The sequence below is a fragment of the Eutrigla gurnardus genome, assembly GCF_963514095.1.
Source record: "Eutrigla gurnardus genome assembly, chromosome: 23".
In the NCBI taxonomy this organism is placed as follows: domain Eukaryota; kingdom Metazoa; phylum Chordata; class Actinopteri; order Perciformes; family Triglidae; genus Eutrigla; species Eutrigla gurnardus.
In genome coordinates, this window is record NC_139934.1 from 3,393,579 (window position 1) to 3,414,525 (window position 20,947).

Here is a 20,947-nt window from a genome sequence, read left to right on the forward strand (position 1 = left end):
TGTTAGCATTGATTCTGGTCAACTGCTACACTGTTAGCTGGGGTGTTTCTCATGGTCCAGGTTTGTTGTGGACTCAGAAACCCACTCAGCTTGTTCCTTGCTCACTGGATCTGTTTCAGCTCTGATGTGTTTGATAAACGTGGAGAGGTCATCATGTTTCTGACCTTTGGACTCGGCAAGCCCTCTGTCATCTCACCCTGTGTGATGGAGAGACATAGACTCATAGTTGCAGAAGCAGAGAGAGAGAGAGAGAGAGCGCAAAACGGAGAGAGAGAGAGAGAGAGGGAGAGGGAGAGAGAGGTTTAATTAATTCACAGTGAACTGTAACAGCCTCTCTCTCTGTTATATAACTCTACTGGAGCTCCTCCACATCCTCCAGAGACCAACTCTGAAGTGACTGAGTGGTGGAGGGGCGACAGCTGTGTAGCCCTGCAGGGATGTGGTACTGACAGAGAGACGGGTAGACAGACAGACAGGTAGACAGACAGACAGACGGGTAGACAAAGAGACAGGTAGACAGACAGACGGATAGACAAAGAGACCAATAGACAGAGAGACAGGTAGACAAACAGTCGGGTAGCCAGAGAGACAGTTAGACAGACAGTCGGGTAGACAGAGAGACAGGTAGACAGGGAAACAGAGACGGGTAGACAGAAAGACAGAGAGACAAGTATACAGAGGGACAGGTAGACAGAGAGACAGGTAAACAGAGAAACAGGTAGACAGACAGACAGACAGACAGGTAGACAGAGAGACGGGTAGACAGACAGACAGACGGGTAGACAGAGAGACAGGTAGACAGAGAGACGGGTAGATAGAGAGACAGATAGACAGAAAGACAGGAAGACAGAGAGAGACGGGTAGACAGCGAGATGGGTAGAAAGAAAGACAGGTAGATAGAAAGATAGGTAAACAGAGACAGGTAGACAGAGATATGGGCAGACACTGAACAACAACCTACCAAACACTGGACAACCTACCAAACACTCAACAACAACCTACCAAACACTGGGCAACCTACCAAACACTGGACAACCGACCAAACACTCAAGAACGACCTACCAAATGCTGGACAACCTACCAAACACTGGACAACAACCTACCAAACACTGGGCAACAACCTACCAAACACTGGACAACCTACCAAACACTCAACAACAACCTACCAAACACTGGACAATCTACCAAACACTCAACAACAACCTACCAAACACTCAACAACAACCTACCAAACACTGGACAACCTACCAAACACTCAACAACAACCTACCAAACACTGGACAATCTACCAAACACTCAACAACAACCTACCAAACACTCAACAACAACCTACCAAACACTGGACAACCTACCAAACACTCAACAACAACCTACCAAACACTGGACAACCTACCAAACACTCAACAACAACCTACCAAACACTGGAAAACCTACCAAACACTCAACAACAACCTACCAAACACTGGATACCTACCAAACACTCAACAACAACCTACCAAACACTCAACAACAACCTACCAAACACTCAGCAACAACATACCAAACACCAGATTGTAGCAACACTCATCAGGGAACAGTTACATGACCTTGAAAATGTAAAATGTTTATTAACATCAGTTTATTTCTGATGAGTCCTGATCAATAAGACTAGTTCTCTATCTGACCTGCTGTCTGTACAGGAAGTGATGTCATAATCATGTGGTGGGGGGCTGATGTGTCACCATAGCTACAGTTAAAGTGGCCAAAGGAACCAGACCCCCCGAGAGCTCGTTGGCAGTTACCATGGAGTTGCCATGGATACGAGAAGTCGGCAGTGTGAGAGAGAGAGAGAGAGAGAGAGAGAGAGAGAGAGAGAGAGAGAGAGAGAGAGAGAGAGAGAGAGAGAGAGAGAGAGAGAGAGAGATGCATGTGATTAAAACACTGTTCTTTTTTTTACAGATGAACGGATCAGAAGGAGAGCTGGAGTACGAAGAGATCACTCTGGAGAGGGTGAGACAGGCACTAATATACACTATCTATACACACTATATGACTATATGTTCATAATAAACACACTATATACACACACAAACACACACGCGCGCACACACACACACACACACACACACACACACACACACACACACACACACACACACACACACACACACACACACGTCTATTCAGCTCAGACTCCAGCTGCCAGCCCACCAATCACACCAAACTCCGCCTCCTCCTTGCTGATCAGCTGGTCCCTGCTGGATCCAACAGCGGCCCTTGCTGCTGAAGGACCAGGATGTAATACTGGACCCACTGGAGGGAAGGGGGGCAGTCGAGAACCAGAAATAGAAGCCGGCAGACTGTCAGTAAAAATAGAGGTTAAAGGGATCCTGGTGATCAGAAACACTACCGCGTTTATCCACAGGGGTCGCCACAATCAACACAGAAGGACAATTCATCATAGTAGCTTTAAACTGGATTCTGATTCTGATTGGTGAGAGTCAATGAAGCGGCGTAGAAGGAAGACCCGTCTACTGCTTCCTGTCAGCTACAACATCTACAGAGAGATGGTTGTGTAGAAGACAAGGACGATGTTTTGGCAATGTTTCCATGGAAACTCATCCACCGTGCTAACACACATTAAAACTGAACTGTTGCACACAAACAAACACACACTGAGCTCTGAAGTATGTGTGTCTCTGCTGTTTTTACAAACTGTCACTGTGTTTAAAAGCTGCGTTCACTCCAGGAATAAACTCCACCCGGGTGACAGCAGCAGGTTATTTTTAACGCGCCGCCCCATATTTTAGGAAACATTTTAGAGACCAAACTGCTGAACTTTAGTCTGAAGCTTGTGGAAAGCATCACAGCTGTCAGTGTAGAAATTATCTCAACATCAGACGGACTCTCACATAAACACACAGCAGCATTTCAACGTTACATTAAAGGAACCAAACCAAAACACACGAGGAGACAGATACTGACTCAAGTAGATACCTACTTAATTAGCTAGCTTGGTATCTAGGTAGCTAGGTATCTTCTTAGCTAGTTATCTATTATCTAGTTAGCTTTGTATCTAGTTAGATAGGTATCTAGTTATGTAGGTATCTAGTAAGGTAGGTAGCTAGGTAGCTATTTGGGAAGGTATCTAGGTATCTAGTTAGGTAGGTATCTAGGTATCTAGTTAGGTATCTAGTTAGGTAGGTATCTAGGTATCTAGTTAGGTACTTATCTATTTAGGTAGGTATCTAGTTAGGTAGGTATCTAGGTATCTAGTTAGGTATCTAGTTAGGTAGGTATCTAGGTATCTAGTTAGGTACTTATCTATTTAGGTAGGTATCTAGTTAGGTAGGTATCTAGGTATCTAGTTAGGTAGGTATCTAAATAGGTAGGTATCTACACAGCAACATGGCGAATACATTCACCATGAATTTCAATGCAGAAAGCAATGGTCACCTGCCTGCATCTGTGGTGGGTCCTAAAGGCTTGTTCGGGACCTTCTGGAGATACAACAATCCTAAATGTGTTTGCTGATGTTTTAATGTGTGTGTGTCCAGGGTAACTCTGGTCTGGGCTTTAGCATCGCAGGAGGAACTGATAATCCTCACATCGGAGACGACCCTTCCATCTTCATCACCAAAATCATCCCTGGAGGAGCAGCCGCCCAGGACGGACGCCTCAGGTACACACAAGACCCAATCTCAATGTCTACACTCATACCAGACTCACAATCTGTGAGAGTCCCTGAGGGTTCAGGTCTGTCCCATCGTCCCGTCATCAGGTCCACGAAGACTCGCTCACAGACCTGTTTGAGCCCTTTATGCCCACTTCCTGTAAGCCAGCATCCATGCAGACTTTGCCTCTCTCTGTCTCCAGGGTGAACGACAGCATCGTGTTCGTCAACGACGTGGACGTCCGTGAGGTCACTCACTCCATCGCAGTGGAGGCGCTGAAGGAGGCGGGTCCTGTTGTCAGGCTGTATGTCCTGCGGCGACGCCCACCGAGCGAACGCATCAACCAGATCAAGTTGATGAAAGGCCCTAAAGGTAGAGAAGCACACTGTTGTCATGGTTACTCCACAGAAGATGCTTTTAATTAGGGTCCGAGCCTGGTTGGGCCGCGAACGCCCTATATAACTACCCACTATAACTATAAGTCCACCTAGAAAAAAATTCCACAACTGTTTAATGCAGTTCCATCCTGGTTTATACCAGATCAATGGTCATGAATCTTTGTACACCTGCTAAGCATGATGACTTTATACAATGTCTAATCTGCTCCAAACTTCACAAACTCACAGGCAGAGCGCCACCCACTGGCCACATACAAAATGCCTTTTTTCACAGTCAGCATCAGATTTTCGTGAAAAATTCACAAACGGGTGAAAATTCAGACACGCGTTGCCAGCCAGGCATCGAGAGACAGGGAGGCGGACGCAGCACTCCCCGACTTGCATGTACAGTATGTGGAGGTCCTGTTCATCACTGTGCACAGTTTTAATTTTTATTTGAATCTCTGAAAACCTTCAACTTGTTATTGGACCACCATCTATCTCTGTCTGGTGCAGGTCTGGGCTTCAGTATAGCGGGTGGGGTGGGGAACCAACACGTTCCTGGAGACAACAGCATCTACGTCACCAAGATCATCGAGGGCGGAGCGGCACACCGCGACGGACGGCTACAGATAGGGGACAAAATACTGGCAGTATGTAAAAACCCATCACATATATGTCCTTTAACATGTGTTCTAGTCTAACCTGAGCCCTGACTCCGGCAGGTGAACCACGTGTCCCTGGAGGACGTCCTGCATGAGGATGCCGTGGTGGCCCTGAAGAACACAGGGGAGGTGGTCTACCTGAAGGTGGCCACGCCCACCTCACAGTACATCCACCCTGCTGATCGATACAGCCCCCCCGACCTGACCAGCTGTACGTATACTTCCTCTTTCTAACACCTGGAACATGCTGTCCAGAGTATGTCCCTCTGGTTGGACTACCAGTCCTCATCAGCATTTCAACTTCAAACTGAGTCCATCATATCCTTTGTTTGTCTGCAGCCTACATGGAGCCAGACTACATGTGTGATTACCCACAAGCCCTTCCTCCTCCATCACCACGACGATATTCACCTATCGCCCGCGGTATGATGGGAGAGGACGATTACTCCCGGGAGCCCCGCCGGGTGTCCGTCCAGCGAGGGTCCACCGGTCTGGGCTTCAACATCGTCGGTGGAGAGGACGGAGAGGGGATCTTCATCTCCTTCATCCTGGCAGGAGGACCAGCAGACCTGAGCGGAGAGCTCAGGAAGGGAGACCAGATCCTCAGTGTGAGTACAGAGACCAGTTTCTCAGTGAGTACAGAGACTAGGTCCTCAGTGAGTACAGAGACCAGGTTCTCAGTGTGAATACGGAGACCAGTTCCTCAGTGAGTCCAGAGACCAGGTCCTCAGTGAAGCCAGAGATCAGGTCCTCAGTGTGAGTACAGAGACTCATTGTACTAGTATTGTGTGTCCAGGTGAACGGTGTGGATCTCAGGTTCGCCACACATGAACAGGCAGCAGCAGCTCTGAAGAACGCCGGACAGACTGTAACCATAGTGGCTCAGTACAGACCAGAAGGTAGGCACACAGTACTACCTAGTAGTAGTAGTAGTTGTAGTATAATACGTGTACTAATTAATAATAGTCCTAGTAATATAATAATAGTAATAGTCCAGAATAATGATTATACTATAAGTACTATGATAAGAGTACTACCTGTTTGTGTGCAGAATACAGTCGCTTTGAAGCAAAAATCCACGACCTGAGGGAGCAGATGATGAACAGCTCATCTGGAAGTCTCAGAGCCAACCGCAGCTTCTACCTCAGGTAAACAGGTGAACGGGGTCAGTAGGTAAACGGGGTCACCAGGTAAACGGGGTCACTAGGTAAATGGGATCACCAGGTAAATGGGGTCACCAGGTAAACAGGCTTACTAGGTAAACAGGGTCACCAGGGTCACTGGGTAAATGGGGTCACTAGGTAAACGGGGTCATTAGGTAAATAGGGACACCAGGTTAACAGAGTCACCTGGTAAACGGGGTCACTAGATTAACAGGGTCACCGGGGTCACTGGGTAAATGGGGTCACTAGGTAAACGGGGTCACTAGGTTAACAGGGTCATCAGGTAAACAGGGTCACTAGGTAAACGGGGTCACCAGGTGAAAGAGGTCACTAGTTAAACTGGGTCACTAGATAAACAGGGTCACTACGTAAACGGGGTCACTAGGTGAACGGATCACCAGGTAAACCGAGTCACCAGATTAATGGGGTCACCAGGTGAACGGGGTCACTAGGTGAACGGGGTCACCAGGTAAACCGGGTCACTAGGTGAACGGGGTCACCTGGTAAAGCGGGTCACTAGACGGATGGGGTCACTAGGTAAACGGGGTAAGCTGGGGCGGTGGTCATTGTCACTGGTGCTAATGTGTCATGTGGTTTTAGGGCGCTGTTTGACTACGATAAGCAGTGGGACTGTGGCGTCCTATCACAAGCTCTGGACTTTAACTTTGGGGAGGTTCTTCACGTGATGGACAGCGCTGATGACGAGTGGTGGCAGGCCAGACGAGTGAACCAGCAGGGGGAGCTGGAGGAGCTGGGATACATCCCGTCCAAGCACAGGTTCATATATAACACGTATCTAACAGTAACACGTATCTAACAGTAACAAAGTACTCATGTGACCAAACTGTGTTCCAGAGTGGAGAGGAAGGAGTGGTCACGTCTGAAGAGTAAAGGTAAAACCGCAAGGAAACAATGGATGACAACACTTTCTGATGTGAGCTGCACTTTGTAACTCCTGGTTTCTTGTTGACAGGGAGAGAAGGTTTCGTTCACAGCTACGAACTCATCACTCAGATCGAAGGTCAGTGGCAACTACACAATTCACTGTTGCACACAAGGAATAAAATACAGTCCAGCAACCAGATCAGTCCAACAACCAGATCAGTCCAACAACAAGATCAGTCCAGCAACCAGATCAGTCCAGCAACCAGATCAGTCCAACAATCAGGATCCTTTACATTCACCACCAAGAGATGCAACGCGACCACAAAGAGACTTGATGGTCACTCAGTGTCCTTCCTGTTTAGCACAAACACATCCGTATGATTATGGAAACCCAGTTCAATCTTCAACCTTCACCTGACCCTTCTCTTTGCTGTTGTGTATTTCCTGTTTGTTACCAGTCACCGGTGTAAATAAAGTTGCCTGTGTCTCTTGTAGTGGACTACGCCCGTCCTGTCATCATCCTGGGACCCACCAAAGACCGAGTCAACGACGACCTCCTGTCAGAGTTCCCGGACAAGTTTGGCTCCTGCGTCCCTCGTAAGTTTTCTTTTCACAGAAGACATGCTGTAGACCAACAGGAAGTGATGTAACTCTCTCTCTCCGCAGACACGACTCGTCCTCGGAGGGACTACGAGGCCGATGGGCGGGACTACCACTTTGTGTCGTCACGGGAACAGATGGAGCGGGACATTCAGTCCCATCGCTTCATCGAGGCGGGGCAGTACAACAACCACCTTTACGGGACGTCGGTGCAGAGCGTCCGACAGGTGGCCGAGCAGGTGAGACACGCCGGTTACCGTGGCAACGTGTCAGGGATGTTAAACTAGAGACAGTCATGTGGTTACAACAGTGTGTGTGTGTGTGTGTGTCACCAGGGGAAACACTGCATCCTTGACGTGTCGGCCAACGCAGTGAGGCGGCTACAGGCGGCGCATCTTCACCCCATCGCCATCTTCATCAGACCTCGATCCCTCGAGAACATCCTGTAAGTCAGTGAGCTCATCAGTGAGGTCATCACTGAGGTCATCAGTGTGCTCATCAGAGTGTGTGTGCGTGTGTGTGTGTGCAGGGATCTGAACAAGCGTCTGTCGGAGGATCAGGCGAGGAAAGCTCTGGATCGAGCCATCAAGCTGGAACAAGACTTCCTCGAGTGTTTCACAGGTACAAACATGCAGACACCAGACCCGTTGTATGGTTTCAGTTTGATGCTCACTGTGTGTGTGTGTGTGTGTGTGTGTGTGTGTGTGCAGCCATCGTGCACGGCGACAGCTTCGAGGAGGTCTACCACCTGGTCAAGGCGGTCATCGAGGAGCAGAGCGGCCCTTACATCTGGGTTCCTGCTCGCGACAGGCTCTGATTGGCCACCGCCGGTGATAGGCTCCTCCTCTCCGTGGCGAGACGTGACAGAGAGGAGGCGTTTGTCTTTTTAGCGTTTTTGTTTCCTTTCTATGGGATGACGAGCGAGCGTGGTGATTGGACGGATGGTGTAGCCGTGGCAACCAAGAGAGATGTGCGTTATAAGAAGAGGGCAGACCTGTCTGTCTGTCCATCTGTCTGTGTGTCAGAGGAGGTGATAGATGGTTGACTGATTGATTGATTGATTCATTGATTCATTGATTGATTGATCGATCCTGTATTATCAGTAAATAATGAATCAGGACTGTAGAGTTCAGTTGGTATTGAAGTATTTATATTATCCTAATTATTTATTTATTTATTTATGTGATGTAAAAGTGATGTGTGTGTGTGTGTGAGTGTGTGCGTGTGTGTGCGTGTGTGTGTGTGTGTGTGTGTGTGTGTGTGCGCGTGCGTGTGTGCATGTGTGTGTGTGGTGTACATAAAGACTTGTGTGACTGTAAATAAAACTATGGGGCTCAAACACACAGTCTATTCAGGGCTTAAAGTATCAACCACTGGACTACAACACCCATGCTCCTCCTCATATGGACTACAACTCCCACAGTCCTCTTTACGTGGACTATAATAGCCGCAACCACCCCTCTGCCCACACCACACGCTGTTCTTCATCTCCCACAAACCCTTTCTGCTGTACTGCAATACCCAGAATGCCTCACTGGTTGGACTACAACACCCACAATCCCCCTCTGTTGCAGTGGACAGTTCTTGCTGAGCAGCAACAAGGAGGTCAACCTGAAACTGAACACTTCCTTTTTTAAGGTAAAGTCTGTGGACTGAATTACCCACAGTTCCAAGCTCCAGTGAATGATTACACGACCAACATATCTACAGCACAGAGGGACTACATTACCCACAAGTCCCAGCTAAAGAGCCACAACAACAGTTATGGGTGTCCTCTGGATTCATTCCCCATGATTCCTTGCTCCTGAACAGGATCAGAAGATAAAACAATACACTAAAGCTACCATTACCCACAATGCTCCTAAACTGGTTTGTCATGGTGCCAGTGGGTTTTTTAGACTGAATATCAGGGTCATGTGAATAATTCTAATAATTATTATAATAAAATAATCCTAATTATTGATGATGTAACATCATCTCTCACACACAGCGGCGTTAGCTGAGGTCGTCTTCTCTCTGAGCACCGACACCAACAATTTATTAAACTTATATCTGAAAATGTATTAGCCTGTGAGACACACACACACACACACACACACACACACACACACACACACACACACACAACGACTGGCATATTGTATCATGAAATAATTAGTTATAAATGAAATTCAAATATTGAAATAAATTCCTTATAAAACCTGAATGTGAATCTGATTGGTTCGTATGTTGATGACATCGTCGTGCTGTGTTTTGAGAGCGGAGCCTTTTTCACCGTTACACCGGCTGAAGACGTGCTGGTGAAAATGCCGTCAAATGACGCCAGATGTTCTGAACCTGGAACCTGTTGACCGGTTCCTTTGAGCAGATCTGAACACAGCAACGCAGTCTGTCCAACCAACCGCACCGAGGCCTCCTAGTGTCGAGGTCTAGACCACCTAGAGTCGGGGTCTAGGCCTCCTACAGTTGGAGGTCTAGACCTCCTAGAGTCTGGGGTCTAGACCTCTTAGGAGTCGGAGGTCTAGGCCTCCTAGAGTCGGGGGTCTACAAACCGATACTGCTGCCTAACAGAAAAGATCGTAATGGTTTTGTCGTCTAAAGCTAACGGTTTTATCGTCTAAAGCTAACGTTGGTTTTGTCATCTAAAGCTAACGGTTTGTCCTCTTAAGGCTCATTTATGCCTCAATTTCGTGCGTAAATAGAGACGTGCGTTATCAACGTTCTAAACGTCGTTGCCCTCATGCTTTCATACGTCCTCTACGTTGGAATGGACGTTGAGCAAAACATCCTCTAGAGGGCGTAGTTCACATTAAAATGTTACTCCAATAAAAGTTTTAAAAAAATAAGTTTATCACAACAACAATCGATCCTGCATCTATTGAGAAGGAGGCAAAATCGCAGGCAGCGTTGTAGACGGCGGTGGTCTGTGAGACCACTGAACACATCCCGAGTGTGGACGGAGAATTCCAGTCATTGGTTTTACCGATGAGAGAAATTGACGACGAATGTCATTTTCAGTATATCAGGATGTCCGTCGGGGCTTTCGACAACTGGCTTCGCCGGGTAGCTGCTCACATTAAGCATGGGAACTCGCACAGTCCACCGGTGATGCCGGCTGAGCGACTAGCGGTCACCATTCGCTTCCTCGGGTCAGGGATCAGTCATTTTTAAAACGTTTTTTAATTTGTGTGTGCTATTCACGGCACTTTCTGTGAACAATGCCCGACACTTCCCCCACGATTTCCGTTGGAACTGCAACGTTTGGTCTGTATCGGTACGGATCCGCAAGCTTGCAGGATACGGACAGAAATACGGACGAAATGTATGCAGAGAACGGACAGAAGGCTCCGTCCGTATCCGTATGCGTGTCTAGCATAGAGCATAAATGAGCCTTAAAGCTAACATTGGTTTTGTCATCTAAAGCTAAGGGTTTGTCGTGTAAAGCTAATGGTTAGTCATCTAAAGCTAACGTTGGTTTTATCGTCTAAAGCTAACGTTGGTTTTGTAATCTAAAGCTAATGGTTTGTCGTGTAAAGCTAATGGTTAGTCATCTAAAGCTAATGTTGGTTTGTCGTATTTTGTATATTTTCTCTGTTATTCCAGAGCCCCTCTTCGTGTCAAACACCACACTAGAGGTGAATCAGGTAAGAAACCAGACGTAAGCTGTAAAACCTAAGAATGCAGAAGTCCGTCTCACCTTCTGGAAAGAACTGAACTGAAAACTGAAGGAACTGAAAAGAAGGTGAAATATTCATGTAACAAGTCTAAAGACTTCAGTAATAAGTTACTCACATTTTTAGATAAACAGGTGAATTTTCTGTTTCCTATGAAGATTAAGGAAAAAAGGAAAACGACGGATGTAATTGTATTGTTCCATGGAGAACTACTGCCATCCACAGGCCAGAGGTAGCATAGGTTCACTCATTAATCCTACAATATTCTGTCAATATTAATCCTTGAATATCCTCCTTACAACTCTACAAAGTCCATCCATCCATCCATCCATTATCTACCGCTTATCCTGTATTCAGGGTCGCGGGGGGGCTGGAGCCGATCCCAGCTACTCTACAAAGTCAATCAGTCATTTGTGTTTGTTACCTGGAGGTAGATGATTCTCTCTGACGAGGTCCACTGGAGGGGGGGGGGGTCTGGGTCTGGATCCAGTCGGCTGTTACAGTATCGCCATGAATGCAGCCGCTGCCGAGGACGCCATCCGGTGGAGGGCAGCCAAATTACACTCAGGGAACAAAACGTTTATCCCTGATAGAACATTTTATTTTGTGTGAGCTCACAAACAGGAAGTAGAATGTGAAGAGATGAGACAAAATTTGTACTGTATTTATTTTACTTTTTTTTATTTTACAGTGGAGAAAACACTTCCTGTTTCCTGTATTACTTTATATTTAGTTACTTTCATTGGTGCACACGTCTATCATCAGGTTTTTATTTATTAGTGTTACGGCTCCACCTGCTGGTAGAAAATACGTTTCTTTGCAGAGTTGAAGCTCGATTTATGAGTCAGAAGACAAATAATCTGCATCTTTACTGGAGAGCAGCTGGTGAAGTCAGGTCGCCACGCGTCCTCGCTCCGGCCGCCGCCAGCCCAACTCAGTGTGTATATGTGTGTGTATCTCAGTGTATATGTGTGTGTATCTCAGTGTATATGTGTGTGTATCTCAGCGTATATGTGTGTGTATCTCAGTGTGTATATGTGTGTGTATCTCAGTGTGTATATGTGTGTGTATCTCAGTGTGTATATGTGTGTGTATCTCAGTGTATATGTGTGTGTATCTCAGCGTATATGTGTGTGTATCTCAGTGTGTATATGTGTGTGTATCTCAGTGTGTATATGTGTGTGTATCTCAGTGTGTATATGTGTGTGTATCTCAGTGTATATGTGTGTGTATCTCAGTGTGTATATGTGTGTGTATCTCAGTGTATATGTGTGTGTATCTCAGCGTGTATATGTGTGTGTATCTCAGTGTGTATATGTGTGTGTATCTCAGTGTGTATATGTGTGTGTTGTGTATCTCAGCGTGTATATGTGTGTGTATCTCAGTGTGTATATGTGTGTGTTGTGTATCTCAGCGTGTATATGTGTGTGTATCTCAGTGTATATGTGTGTATATCTCAGCGTGTATATGTGTGTGTATCTCAGTGTGTATATGTGTGTGTATCTCAGTGTATATGTGTGTGTATCTCAGCGTGTATATGTGTGTGTATCTCAGTGTATATGTGTGTGTATCTCAGTGTGTATATGTGTGTGTATCTCAGTGTGTATATGTGTGTGTTGTGTATCTCAGCGTGTATATGTGTGTGTATCTCAGTGTGTATATGTGTGTGTTGTGTATCTCAGCGTGTATATGTGTGTGTTGTGTATCTCAGTGTGTATATGTGTGTGTATCTCAGTGTATACGTGTGTGTATCTCAGTGTGTATATGTGTGTGTATCTCAGTGTATATGTGTGTGTATCTCAGTGTGTATATGTGTGTGTATCTCAGTGTATACGTGTGTGTATCTCAGTGTGTATATGTGTGTGTATCTCAGTGTATACGTGTGTGTATCTCAGTGTGTATATGTGTGTGTATCTCAGTGTATATGTGTGTGTATCTCAGTGTGTATATGTGTGTGTATCTCAGTGTATATGTGTGTGTATCTCAGTGTATATGTGTGTGTATCTCAGTGTATATGTGTGTGTATCTCAGTGTGTATATGTGTGTGTATCTCAGTGTGTATATGTGTGTGTATCTCAGTGTGTATATGTGTGTGTATCTCAGCGTATATGTGTGTGTATCTCAGTGTGTATATGTGTGTGTATCTCAGTGTGTATATGTGTGTGTATCTCAGTGTGTATATGTGTGTGTATCTCAGTGTGTATATGTGTGTGTATCTCAGTGTATATGTGTGTGTATCTCAGCGTGTATATGTGTGTGTATCTCAGTGTATATGTGTGTGTATCTCAGTGTGTATATGTGTGTGTATCTCAGTGTATATGTGTGTGTATCTCAGCGTGTATATGTGTGTGTATCTCAGTGTATATGTGTGTGTATCTCAGTGTATATGTGTGTGTATCTCAGTGTGTATATGTGTGTGTATCTCAGTGTGTATATGTGTGTGTTGTGTATCTCAGCGTGTATATGTGTGTGTATCTCAGTGTGTATATGTGTGTGTTGTGTATCTCAGCGTGTATATGTGTGTGTATCTCAGTGTGTATATGTGTGTGTATCTCAGTGTGTATATGTGTGTGTTGTGTATCTCAGCGTGTATATGTGTGTGTTGTGTATCTCAGTGTGTATATGTGTGTGTATCTCAGTGTATACGTGTGTGTATCTCAGTGTATGTGTGTGTGTATCTCAGTGTGTATATGTGTGTGTATCTCAGTGTATACGTGTGTGTATCTCAGTGTATATGTGTGTGTATCTCAGTGTATATGTGTGTGTATCTCAGTGTATATGTGTGTGTATCTCAGTGTGTATATGTGTGTGTATCTCAGTGTATACGTGTGTGTATCTCAGTGTGTATATGTGTGTGTATCTCAGTGTATACGTGTGTGTATCTCAGTGTGTATATGTGTGTGTATCTCAGTGTATATGTGTGTGTATCTCAGTGTGTATATGTGTGTGTATCTCAGTGTATATGTGTGTGTATCTCAGTGTATATGTGTGTGTATCTCAGTGTGTATATGTGTGTGTTGTGTATCTCAGTGTATATGTGTGTGTATCTCAGTGTGTATATGTATGTGTTGTGTATCTCAGTGTGTTTATGTGTGTGTATCTCAGTGTATATGTGTGTGTATCTCAGTGTGTATATGTGTGTGTATCTCAGTGTGTTTATGTGTGTGTATCTCAGTGTATATGTGTGTGTATCTCAGTGTGTATATGTGTGTGTATCTCAGCGTGTATATGTGTGTGTATCTCAGCGTGTATATGTGTGTGTATCTCAGTGTGTATATGTGTGTGTGTTGTGTATGCTCCACACGTCTCCGTTCAGCGCGTTGGCGGCTCCCTGCAGCGTCCAGGTAAACAAGGCGAGCTGTCGTCTGAATCGCTGGTCGTCAAAGCGATCGGGGTCGGAGGTCAGCAGGCCCAGGTGCTCAGTGAGCGCCGTCAGAGTGTGATTGCCACGGCCATGGATCACATGACGGAACGGCGTCTCCACCACCGACACATACTGGGACAGGAAGTAGTATTCCACCTGCAGGACAGACACGGTGAGAGAGAAGTAGCGAGTACTTGTACCCTGATGATGCGCTGTTGTAGAAGCGAGTACTTGTACCCTGATGATGCGGGTGTTGTAGAAGCGAGTACTTGTACCCTGATGATGCGGGTGTTGTAGAAGCGGGTACTAGTACCCTGATGATGCGGGTGTTGTGGAAGCTAGAACTTGTACCCTAATGATGCGAGTGTTGTAGAAGCTAGTACATGTACCCTAATGATGCGGCTGTTGTAGAAGCGGTTACTTGTAACCTGATGATGCGGGTGTTGTAGAAGCAAGAACTTGTACCCTGATGATGCGGCTGTTGTAGAAGCGGTTACTTGTACCCTAATGATGCGGGTGTTGTAGATGCTAGAACTTGTATCCTAATGATGCGGGTGTTGTAGAAGCGGGAACTTGTACCCTGATGATGCGGGTGTTGTAGATGCTAGAACTTGTATCCTAATGATGCGGGTGTTGTAGAAGCGGGAACTTGTATCCTAATGATGCGGGTGTTGTAGAAGCGGGAACTTGTACCCTGATGATGCGGGTGTTGTAGATGCTAGAACTTGTATCCTAATGATGCGGGTGTTGTAGAAGCGGGAACTTGTATCCTAATGATGCGGGTGTTGTAGAAGCGGGAACTTGTACCCTAATGATGCGGGTGTTGTAGATGCTAGAACTTGTATCCTAATGATGCGGGTGTTGTAGAAGCGGGAACTTGTACCCTGATGATGCGGGTGTTGTAGAAGCGAGTACTTGTACCCTGATGATGCAGGTGTTGTAGAAGCTTGTACTTGTACCCTGATGATGTGGGTGTTGTAGAAGCTAATATTTGTACCCTGATGATGCGGGTGTTGTAGACGCGAGTACTTGTACCCTGATGATGCGGGTGTTGTAGAAGCTTGTACTTGTACCCTGATGATGCGGGTGTTGTAGAAGCGAGTACTTGTACCCTGATGATGCAGGTGTTGTAGAAGCTTGTACTTGTACCCTGATGATGTGGGTGTTGTAGAAGCTAATATTTGTACCCTGATGATGCGGGTGTTGTAGACGCGAGTACTTGTACCCTGATGATGCGGGTGTTGTAGAAGCGAGCGGTGGACTGGTCATGCAGGTCGCTGTTGGCGATGGCTCTCTGCAGCGTCTCGGCGGCACGGCTGTAGTCTCCTCTGGCACTGAAAACCCAGTGAGGAGACAAACCTCTAGACTGGAGACAGAGGAGAGTTACTTTGTGTGTGTGTATATTTATTCAATATAAATACAGCACAGAGCGAGGTTTACCTGCAGCTCAGCAGAGTGTTTGTTGAGCTGAGCACTGAACTGCAGCACCGTGTGAGCGTAGGACGTGATGCGTAACGGCAGGATGTGGTCGTGGGCCAATCGCAGTACCATCTCCCCCACCAGCTCCCCTAAGCTCCGCCCCGTCACCCCCAGACGACCCCCCAGCACTTCCTGCAGGCGGGAGGCGCTGTCCAGCGGCGTGTTGACGAACGGGTACGCTCGCTCCTTAGTGGACACGGACAGATGTGATGCAACGTGACCCGGCAGCAGTGTGCAGGGTGCGTGGTGAGTTCAAGGACGGACTTTACCTCGGTGAATCTGAGCTCCATCGCCGGCACGCCTGCAAACGCTGTGAAACTGTACGCTCCACTGTTCAGGTACAGCGGCTTCACGCTGAGGAGGAACGTTTCCCTGATGAATCAGGTCATTGATTTCCTTATTAGTTATTGATTGGACGTGTTTGTCGTGTGTCTCACATCCTCCAGCTGCCTCCCTCCCTCTCTGCCTGGCTGAAAATGGTCTGACCCGCATGTTTCGGATGCTCCACCTTCCACACATGAACAGCTTGTCACATAACGCGGACTTCAACAGGAAATATGTACGTTTCTACGGAACAAAACTACGTCATTATACATCATGAAGGGGAGTGTCCACCTGTCTGATGGCGGCGTCCAGCAGGTCGACCAGCAGAGGACTGGTGTAGGCCGACAGGACGTCGTCACCTGCAGACAGACAGACAGACAGACGGCTGTTAACGTCCTCTCTTTCAATGGCTGACACTTACAGAAGGTCTCCTGTGATTGGCTGGTTACCCATGACAGCCTGGTCCAGACTGAAGTAGGCTACAGCCTTCAGGTGCAGCATGGACAGGTAACTCTGGAAAACAGAGGTCAAGGGTTACTATGGCAAACACAAGGTCAGAGAGCAGGCAGAGGACTGAATGACATTATGTTGTTCATGCTTCCTGCTCTCTGATTGGACGGACCTCCAGCCATTCAGTGGCGCCAACATTCCCAAAATCTCCAGCGTCCCAGCTGACGAACAGCAAACTCCGTCTGGGACTGAAGCCTGCACACACAAACAAACTCCAGCATTGCTGCTCCTACTTCCTGTCAACACGTCAGCCCACCATGAGGCCGTTGCCGTACAAGCCTCCCAGCAACACCCTGATCTACTTCCTGTCACCACAGTCCGCCTCCAGGTGAGTCGTACCGTTCTTCACCATGACAGAGAACGTTCGAGCCAGCTCCAAGAGAATCGCTGTTCCGACTCCAGACTTCACGGCTCCTGGTCCCAGTGAGTCCCTCTGAGCTCCCAGGATGATGTACTGGTCTGACAGAGAGAGAGAGAGCGGTTCGTGGTCATCCAGGAGTCCCAGTGGATTCAGATCCACGCTACAGGAAGTAGTACCTGGCTCGAGTCGGCCCTCCAGAGAGGAGAAGATGTTGTTCAGCAGGACCGGCATCATGGCGTTGTGGACCGACATCTTCACTCTGCGTCCAGAGCTGAGGTCTGGACCGACCACGCAGCGCACATACGGCAAGCGACCCCGCCATGACGGAGGACAGGATGGACCCGACAGCTGGCTGAGACACGGAGGAACGCAGTGAGGTCACAAGAACAGCTGAGCAGGTCACCTGAAGGGGGCGGGGCTCACCTGAGCAGCTTGGCGGCTACAGTGGCAGTGATTGGCAGGGCGGGGATGAGCGGCAGGCCGGAGGACTGGATGGGCGGGAACTGAGTGTGGTTGAAGGATGGGAAGCCGGGGGTGAAGGGGTCACCTGACCCCAGGTGGACCTGTGATTAGACGGCACAGAGGGGGATGTTGATTGGTCAGGAGCAGCAACACATGGAACAGGTGTGTGTCTCCATGTATGAGTGTGTGTTACATGTTCGGACACGGCGGTGTGTGTGTTCAGTCCGAGTCGACGAGGGTCCTGCGGCAGGTCGGCGGGATCGGGGTAGATCAAAGCCCCGCCCGCCCCGCTCCTCTCAGCCAACCAGACCTTCTCCGCGAAACTGACCCCGCCCCCGACACGCATCACCACCACGCAGCCAACGACGGACACGCCCATGCTCTTCAGCCAATTAAAATCCTCTGGGCGGCCGTAGTTGGCGTAGACCACGCCCCCCTGCAGAGAGAGGGAGGCAGGTGAAGATACGCAAGTGTGTGGTTACCATGGTGACAAACACATCTACCTGTCTCACCGTGGTACTTCCTGTGGCGCTGTATGGACAGTAGTCAGACGGGTTCAAGGAAATCTGCTCTGAGATCAGTCCTGCAGAGTCCACCAGCCACAGAGAGCTCCTCTGAGTCCTGCAAACAAACAAACAAACAAACAAACAAACAAAGTCTCCCCTTTGATGTCATGTGTGCGCCCTCTACTCACCTGTGGGGGAACTGCAGCGTGGCGTACAGGGACTCGGTCCACGTGTGATCCATCTGCAGCGTCCTGAAGCGGCGGAGGATCTCTGAGGCCAGAGTCGTGCCGTCTGAGGAACCTGGAGGATGATTCGCTCTGCTGACCTGACTGATGACAAACACAAACGCTCCACTGTATCTCCTGCAGGGAGGAGGAGGAGGAGGAGGAGGAGGAGGGCTAGAAGGCCCCACGCTGAGTCTCCACTCTGCTGAAGAACCCAGAACAACCACGACAGACCACCTCTGGTCTGAACCAGCTGAAGGGGGACTGATCCCAAACCAGCCCCTCATCCTGTTACGCTTCAATAAAGAGGAATCGTGAACCAACCTCACGGTGTTGTGGATATCTTCATCCTGCAGCAGCCTCCTCATCATCACCCGCAGCTCTCCCAGGTAAAGCCCCGCCCCTCCCGCTTCAGGTGGTTTAGCCCCGCCCCCCTGGACCTCATCTTCCTGCCCCCCCACCTGGGAGCAGTGGTACCTGCCACCAAACAATGCGTAGGCCAATAGGAACGCTGAGAGAGAAACAGGCCACACCCACTTTAATCACATGATCCAACTAATCGGTTAAAGTGTGTGTGTGTGTGTGTGTTCGTGTGTGTGTGTGTGTGTGTGTGTACCAGTGGCGAAGATGATGACACCGCTGCACACACACAGATTTGTGCTGGTTCTCTGGTAACCATGCCGATACCTCCTCACCAACGCTGTGATGTCACTGCTAGGCCCCTCCTCCTCCTCCTCCTCCTCCTCCTCTTCCTCTGATGTCATAAATGTCATTTCCACCCTCCGAGCTGCTTCCGCCTCCTCATCCTCAGCCACGCCGACTGAGGAAGCCTGTGGGGAGAGAGGAGTAACCATGGTTACAGGTCAGAGGGGGAGGAGCTTGTCCCCATGTGGCGCTATGACCCGATCCCAACGTCCACCCTCAGATCTAGAGGGTTTAAAGCCGACCGACCCAAATCATCAGGTCCTTTATGCAGGTTCTGTAAGTCTGCACTTACAGGAATTACCCACAATTCATAGCGTTGAAACTCGTCGTTACCAGGGAAACCAACTACAAGAAAATAGACGTAGGTCTGTACTGTACGTCATCGTTTCTATTCAAAGCTTCTGTATTTGAACGTCTGTCTGCTGATGATTCATTAGGGCCTGAGCCAGCAACAACGTCGGGCCACAAGGGCCCTCATGAAACTGTAGGAGTTCTGAGGGCCTTTTGGGGGCCTTAGCAGTAAAAACACAGCGAGGGCCTGGTGGTTCTTGGTGTTTCTTGGTGGTTCTTGATGTTTCTTGGTGGTGTTTCCCGGCGGTGCTTCCAGGTTCTTGGTGTTTCCTTGCGGTTCCTGGCGGTGCTTTGGCGTCCAGTGTGATCCCCACGACTTGGGATGCACCCAGAATCTGATCCTGCAGAGCCTCCTGATTGGTTTGTCACAGGGGTCAGAGACCAGCATGTTGTTTGATCTGGTTAACTTTATTAACAGCAAAGCAAACACACAGCAGCTGAAGCTGCCTGCTGTCAAACCTTTAACTTCTGCTTCAGTAACTTCCTGTGCTGCTCGTCTTCACGCTGCGGTCCATCGGCGGCAACACTAACTGACCAATAAGGGATTGAGATCAGATGTTTGTCCGGCGTGTCGGACGAAGGGTTTCCGTCTACTAACCTTGTTCATTCCTCCTCTCTCTTCTCTCTCTCCTTCCATCCGTCTGCTGTCGGTTCTCACTCAACTTTGGACCGTCCAATGAGACCCTCCTCTTGTGTCACATGACCCGCTGTCACACAGACAGCTGGTAGAATTAAACACAGATGAGTCAGAGTTGGCAGCTCATGCTAATGGGGAAATAAGGGAAAATACAGGAATACTAAGTGGAAATAAAGGGGGAAAGGTGAAAATAAGGGAATATAAGGAAACGGGTGCATTTCAAGGTTGTCATGAAGGTTATTGGGCTTGTTTACACGTCAACTAATGTTAGAAAATCAACATGAATTGACTGAGTTATTCAGTAATCTGTCTTATTAACACATGAATCCTGTGTGATATAGTTTTAACTCACCTATAAGGGAGCAGCAGGCTGAAGGCTGGCCGGTCAGGAGGAAGTTTGTGTCATGATTTGCATATAGCGGGGTAAAAATGGTTGGACCCAAAAGCAGAGACAAAAAGGAAACGACACAAAGTGTTTTTATTTTAACTGGAAAAACAAAGTGAAACTGAAGGAGATCAAAAAGAGCGTTCTAAAGAAACAGGCTGATTCAAATAAAGAAACACGTACTATGAACAAAAACCAGAAGGACACGGGACGTCTGGACACGGGAACACAGACTTTAGACACAAGGAGGCAGGGAGCGGACGGGGGACAGGTGAGACACATTCAGGCAGGTAGGAAATCAAGACACCAGAAACAACAAGGACCAGGAAGGACACGACAGGAAACCAGCACAGGAGACAAAACTACACATTAAAACAGGGAAGTAAACTATGGAAAACCCAGATCATGGTCATCAGGTCTACAGACTGTCTTCCACTGCTGCTGCATCCATCAGGACCGAGTCCAGAACAGAGTTCTGTCTCGGTGATGGAGATCCTGGAAGCGTGACTGGATTCTGTCAGGAGAGATCAGACCCGTTTCCCCTTTTGAGAAGTCAGCATTATGTTTTACATGGAGTAGATGGTTCCTGGTATTAACGCTGGTCCAATAAGTCCACAGTGAG

At 47.8% G+C, this 20,947-nt stretch overlaps 2 protein-coding genes across 8 annotated transcripts in view; one reads left to right on the plus strand and one right to left on the minus strand.

Annotated features, from left to right (window-relative positions):
• The window catches only part of dlg4b (discs, large homolog 4b), a 17,227-nt gene extending 7,945 nt beyond the window's left edge, over positions 1-9,282 (plus strand). For both annotated transcript variants that reach the window (XM_084002377.1, XM_084002378.1), the window contains 16 exons: positions 1,939-1,989; positions 3,537-3,661; positions 3,856-4,025; positions 4,547-4,683; positions 4,756-4,906; positions 5,035-5,303; positions 5,492-5,594; positions 5,747-5,843; positions 6,459-6,635; positions 6,714-6,751; positions 6,832-6,879; positions 7,239-7,340; positions 7,410-7,582; positions 7,679-7,788; positions 7,873-7,964; positions 8,054-9,282. In XM_084002377.1, the coding sequence (XP_083858503.1) occupies positions 1,939-1,989; positions 3,537-3,661; positions 3,856-4,025; positions 4,547-4,683; positions 4,756-4,906; positions 5,035-5,303; positions 5,492-5,594; positions 5,747-5,843; positions 6,459-6,635; positions 6,714-6,751; positions 6,832-6,879; positions 7,239-7,340; positions 7,410-7,582; positions 7,679-7,788; positions 7,873-7,964; positions 8,054-8,160 (1,950 nt within the window). In that variant the 3' untranslated portion in view covers positions 8,161-9,282. The remainder of the gene's footprint in view (positions 1-1,938; positions 1,990-3,536; positions 3,662-3,855; positions 4,026-4,546; positions 4,684-4,755; positions 4,907-5,034; positions 5,304-5,491; positions 5,595-5,746; positions 5,844-6,458; positions 6,636-6,713; positions 6,752-6,831; positions 6,880-7,238; positions 7,341-7,409; positions 7,583-7,678; positions 7,789-7,872; positions 7,965-8,053) is intronic.
• A 4,965-nt stretch (positions 9,283-14,247) lies between these two features.
• tfr2 (transferrin receptor 2) lies at positions 14,248-19,925 on the minus strand. 6 transcript variants are annotated; one of them, XM_084002372.1, is made up of 17 exons: positions 19,902-19,925; positions 18,864-19,077; positions 18,572-18,758; positions 18,212-18,352; positions 18,030-18,138; positions 17,711-17,953; positions 17,479-17,618; positions 17,232-17,407; positions 17,034-17,153; positions 16,807-16,889; positions 16,634-16,697; positions 16,476-16,543; positions 16,298-16,368; positions 16,130-16,214; positions 15,822-16,046; positions 15,607-15,747; positions 14,248-14,537 (listed from the first exon to the last, which is right to left on the minus strand). In XM_084002372.1, exons 1-17 carry the CDS (start codon positions 19,908-19,910, stop codon positions 14,283-14,285), a joined length of 2,331 nt encoding a protein of 776 aa, XP_083858498.1. In that variant the 5' UTR covers positions 19,911-19,925; the 3' UTR covers positions 14,248-14,282. The 6 variants fall into 6 exon arrangements, with proteins under 6 accessions (XP_083858498.1, XP_083858497.1, XP_083858494.1 ...); XM_084002371.1 differs by having other exon boundaries at positions 18,212-18,385; XM_084002368.1 differs by having other exon boundaries at positions 18,212-18,758.
• Between the last annotated feature and the right edge of the window lie 1,022 nt (positions 19,926-20,947).

Bases quoted from the DNA above. Each gene is read 5' to 3' on its own strand.
- tfr2 (XM_084002369.1), bottom strand. From the start codon at position 19,101: ATGGTTACTCCTCTCTCCCCACAGGCTTCCTCAGTCGGCGTGGCTGAG. The intron at 18,759-18,863 runs GTACACACACAC...TTTCTCTCTCAG, and splicing joins TGTCATCATCTTCGCCACTG to CGTTCCTATTGGCCTACGCA. The intron at 17,619-17,710 runs GTAACACACACT...GTCTAATCACAG, and splicing joins ACACCGCCGTGTCCGAACAT to GTCCACCTGGGGTCAGGTGA.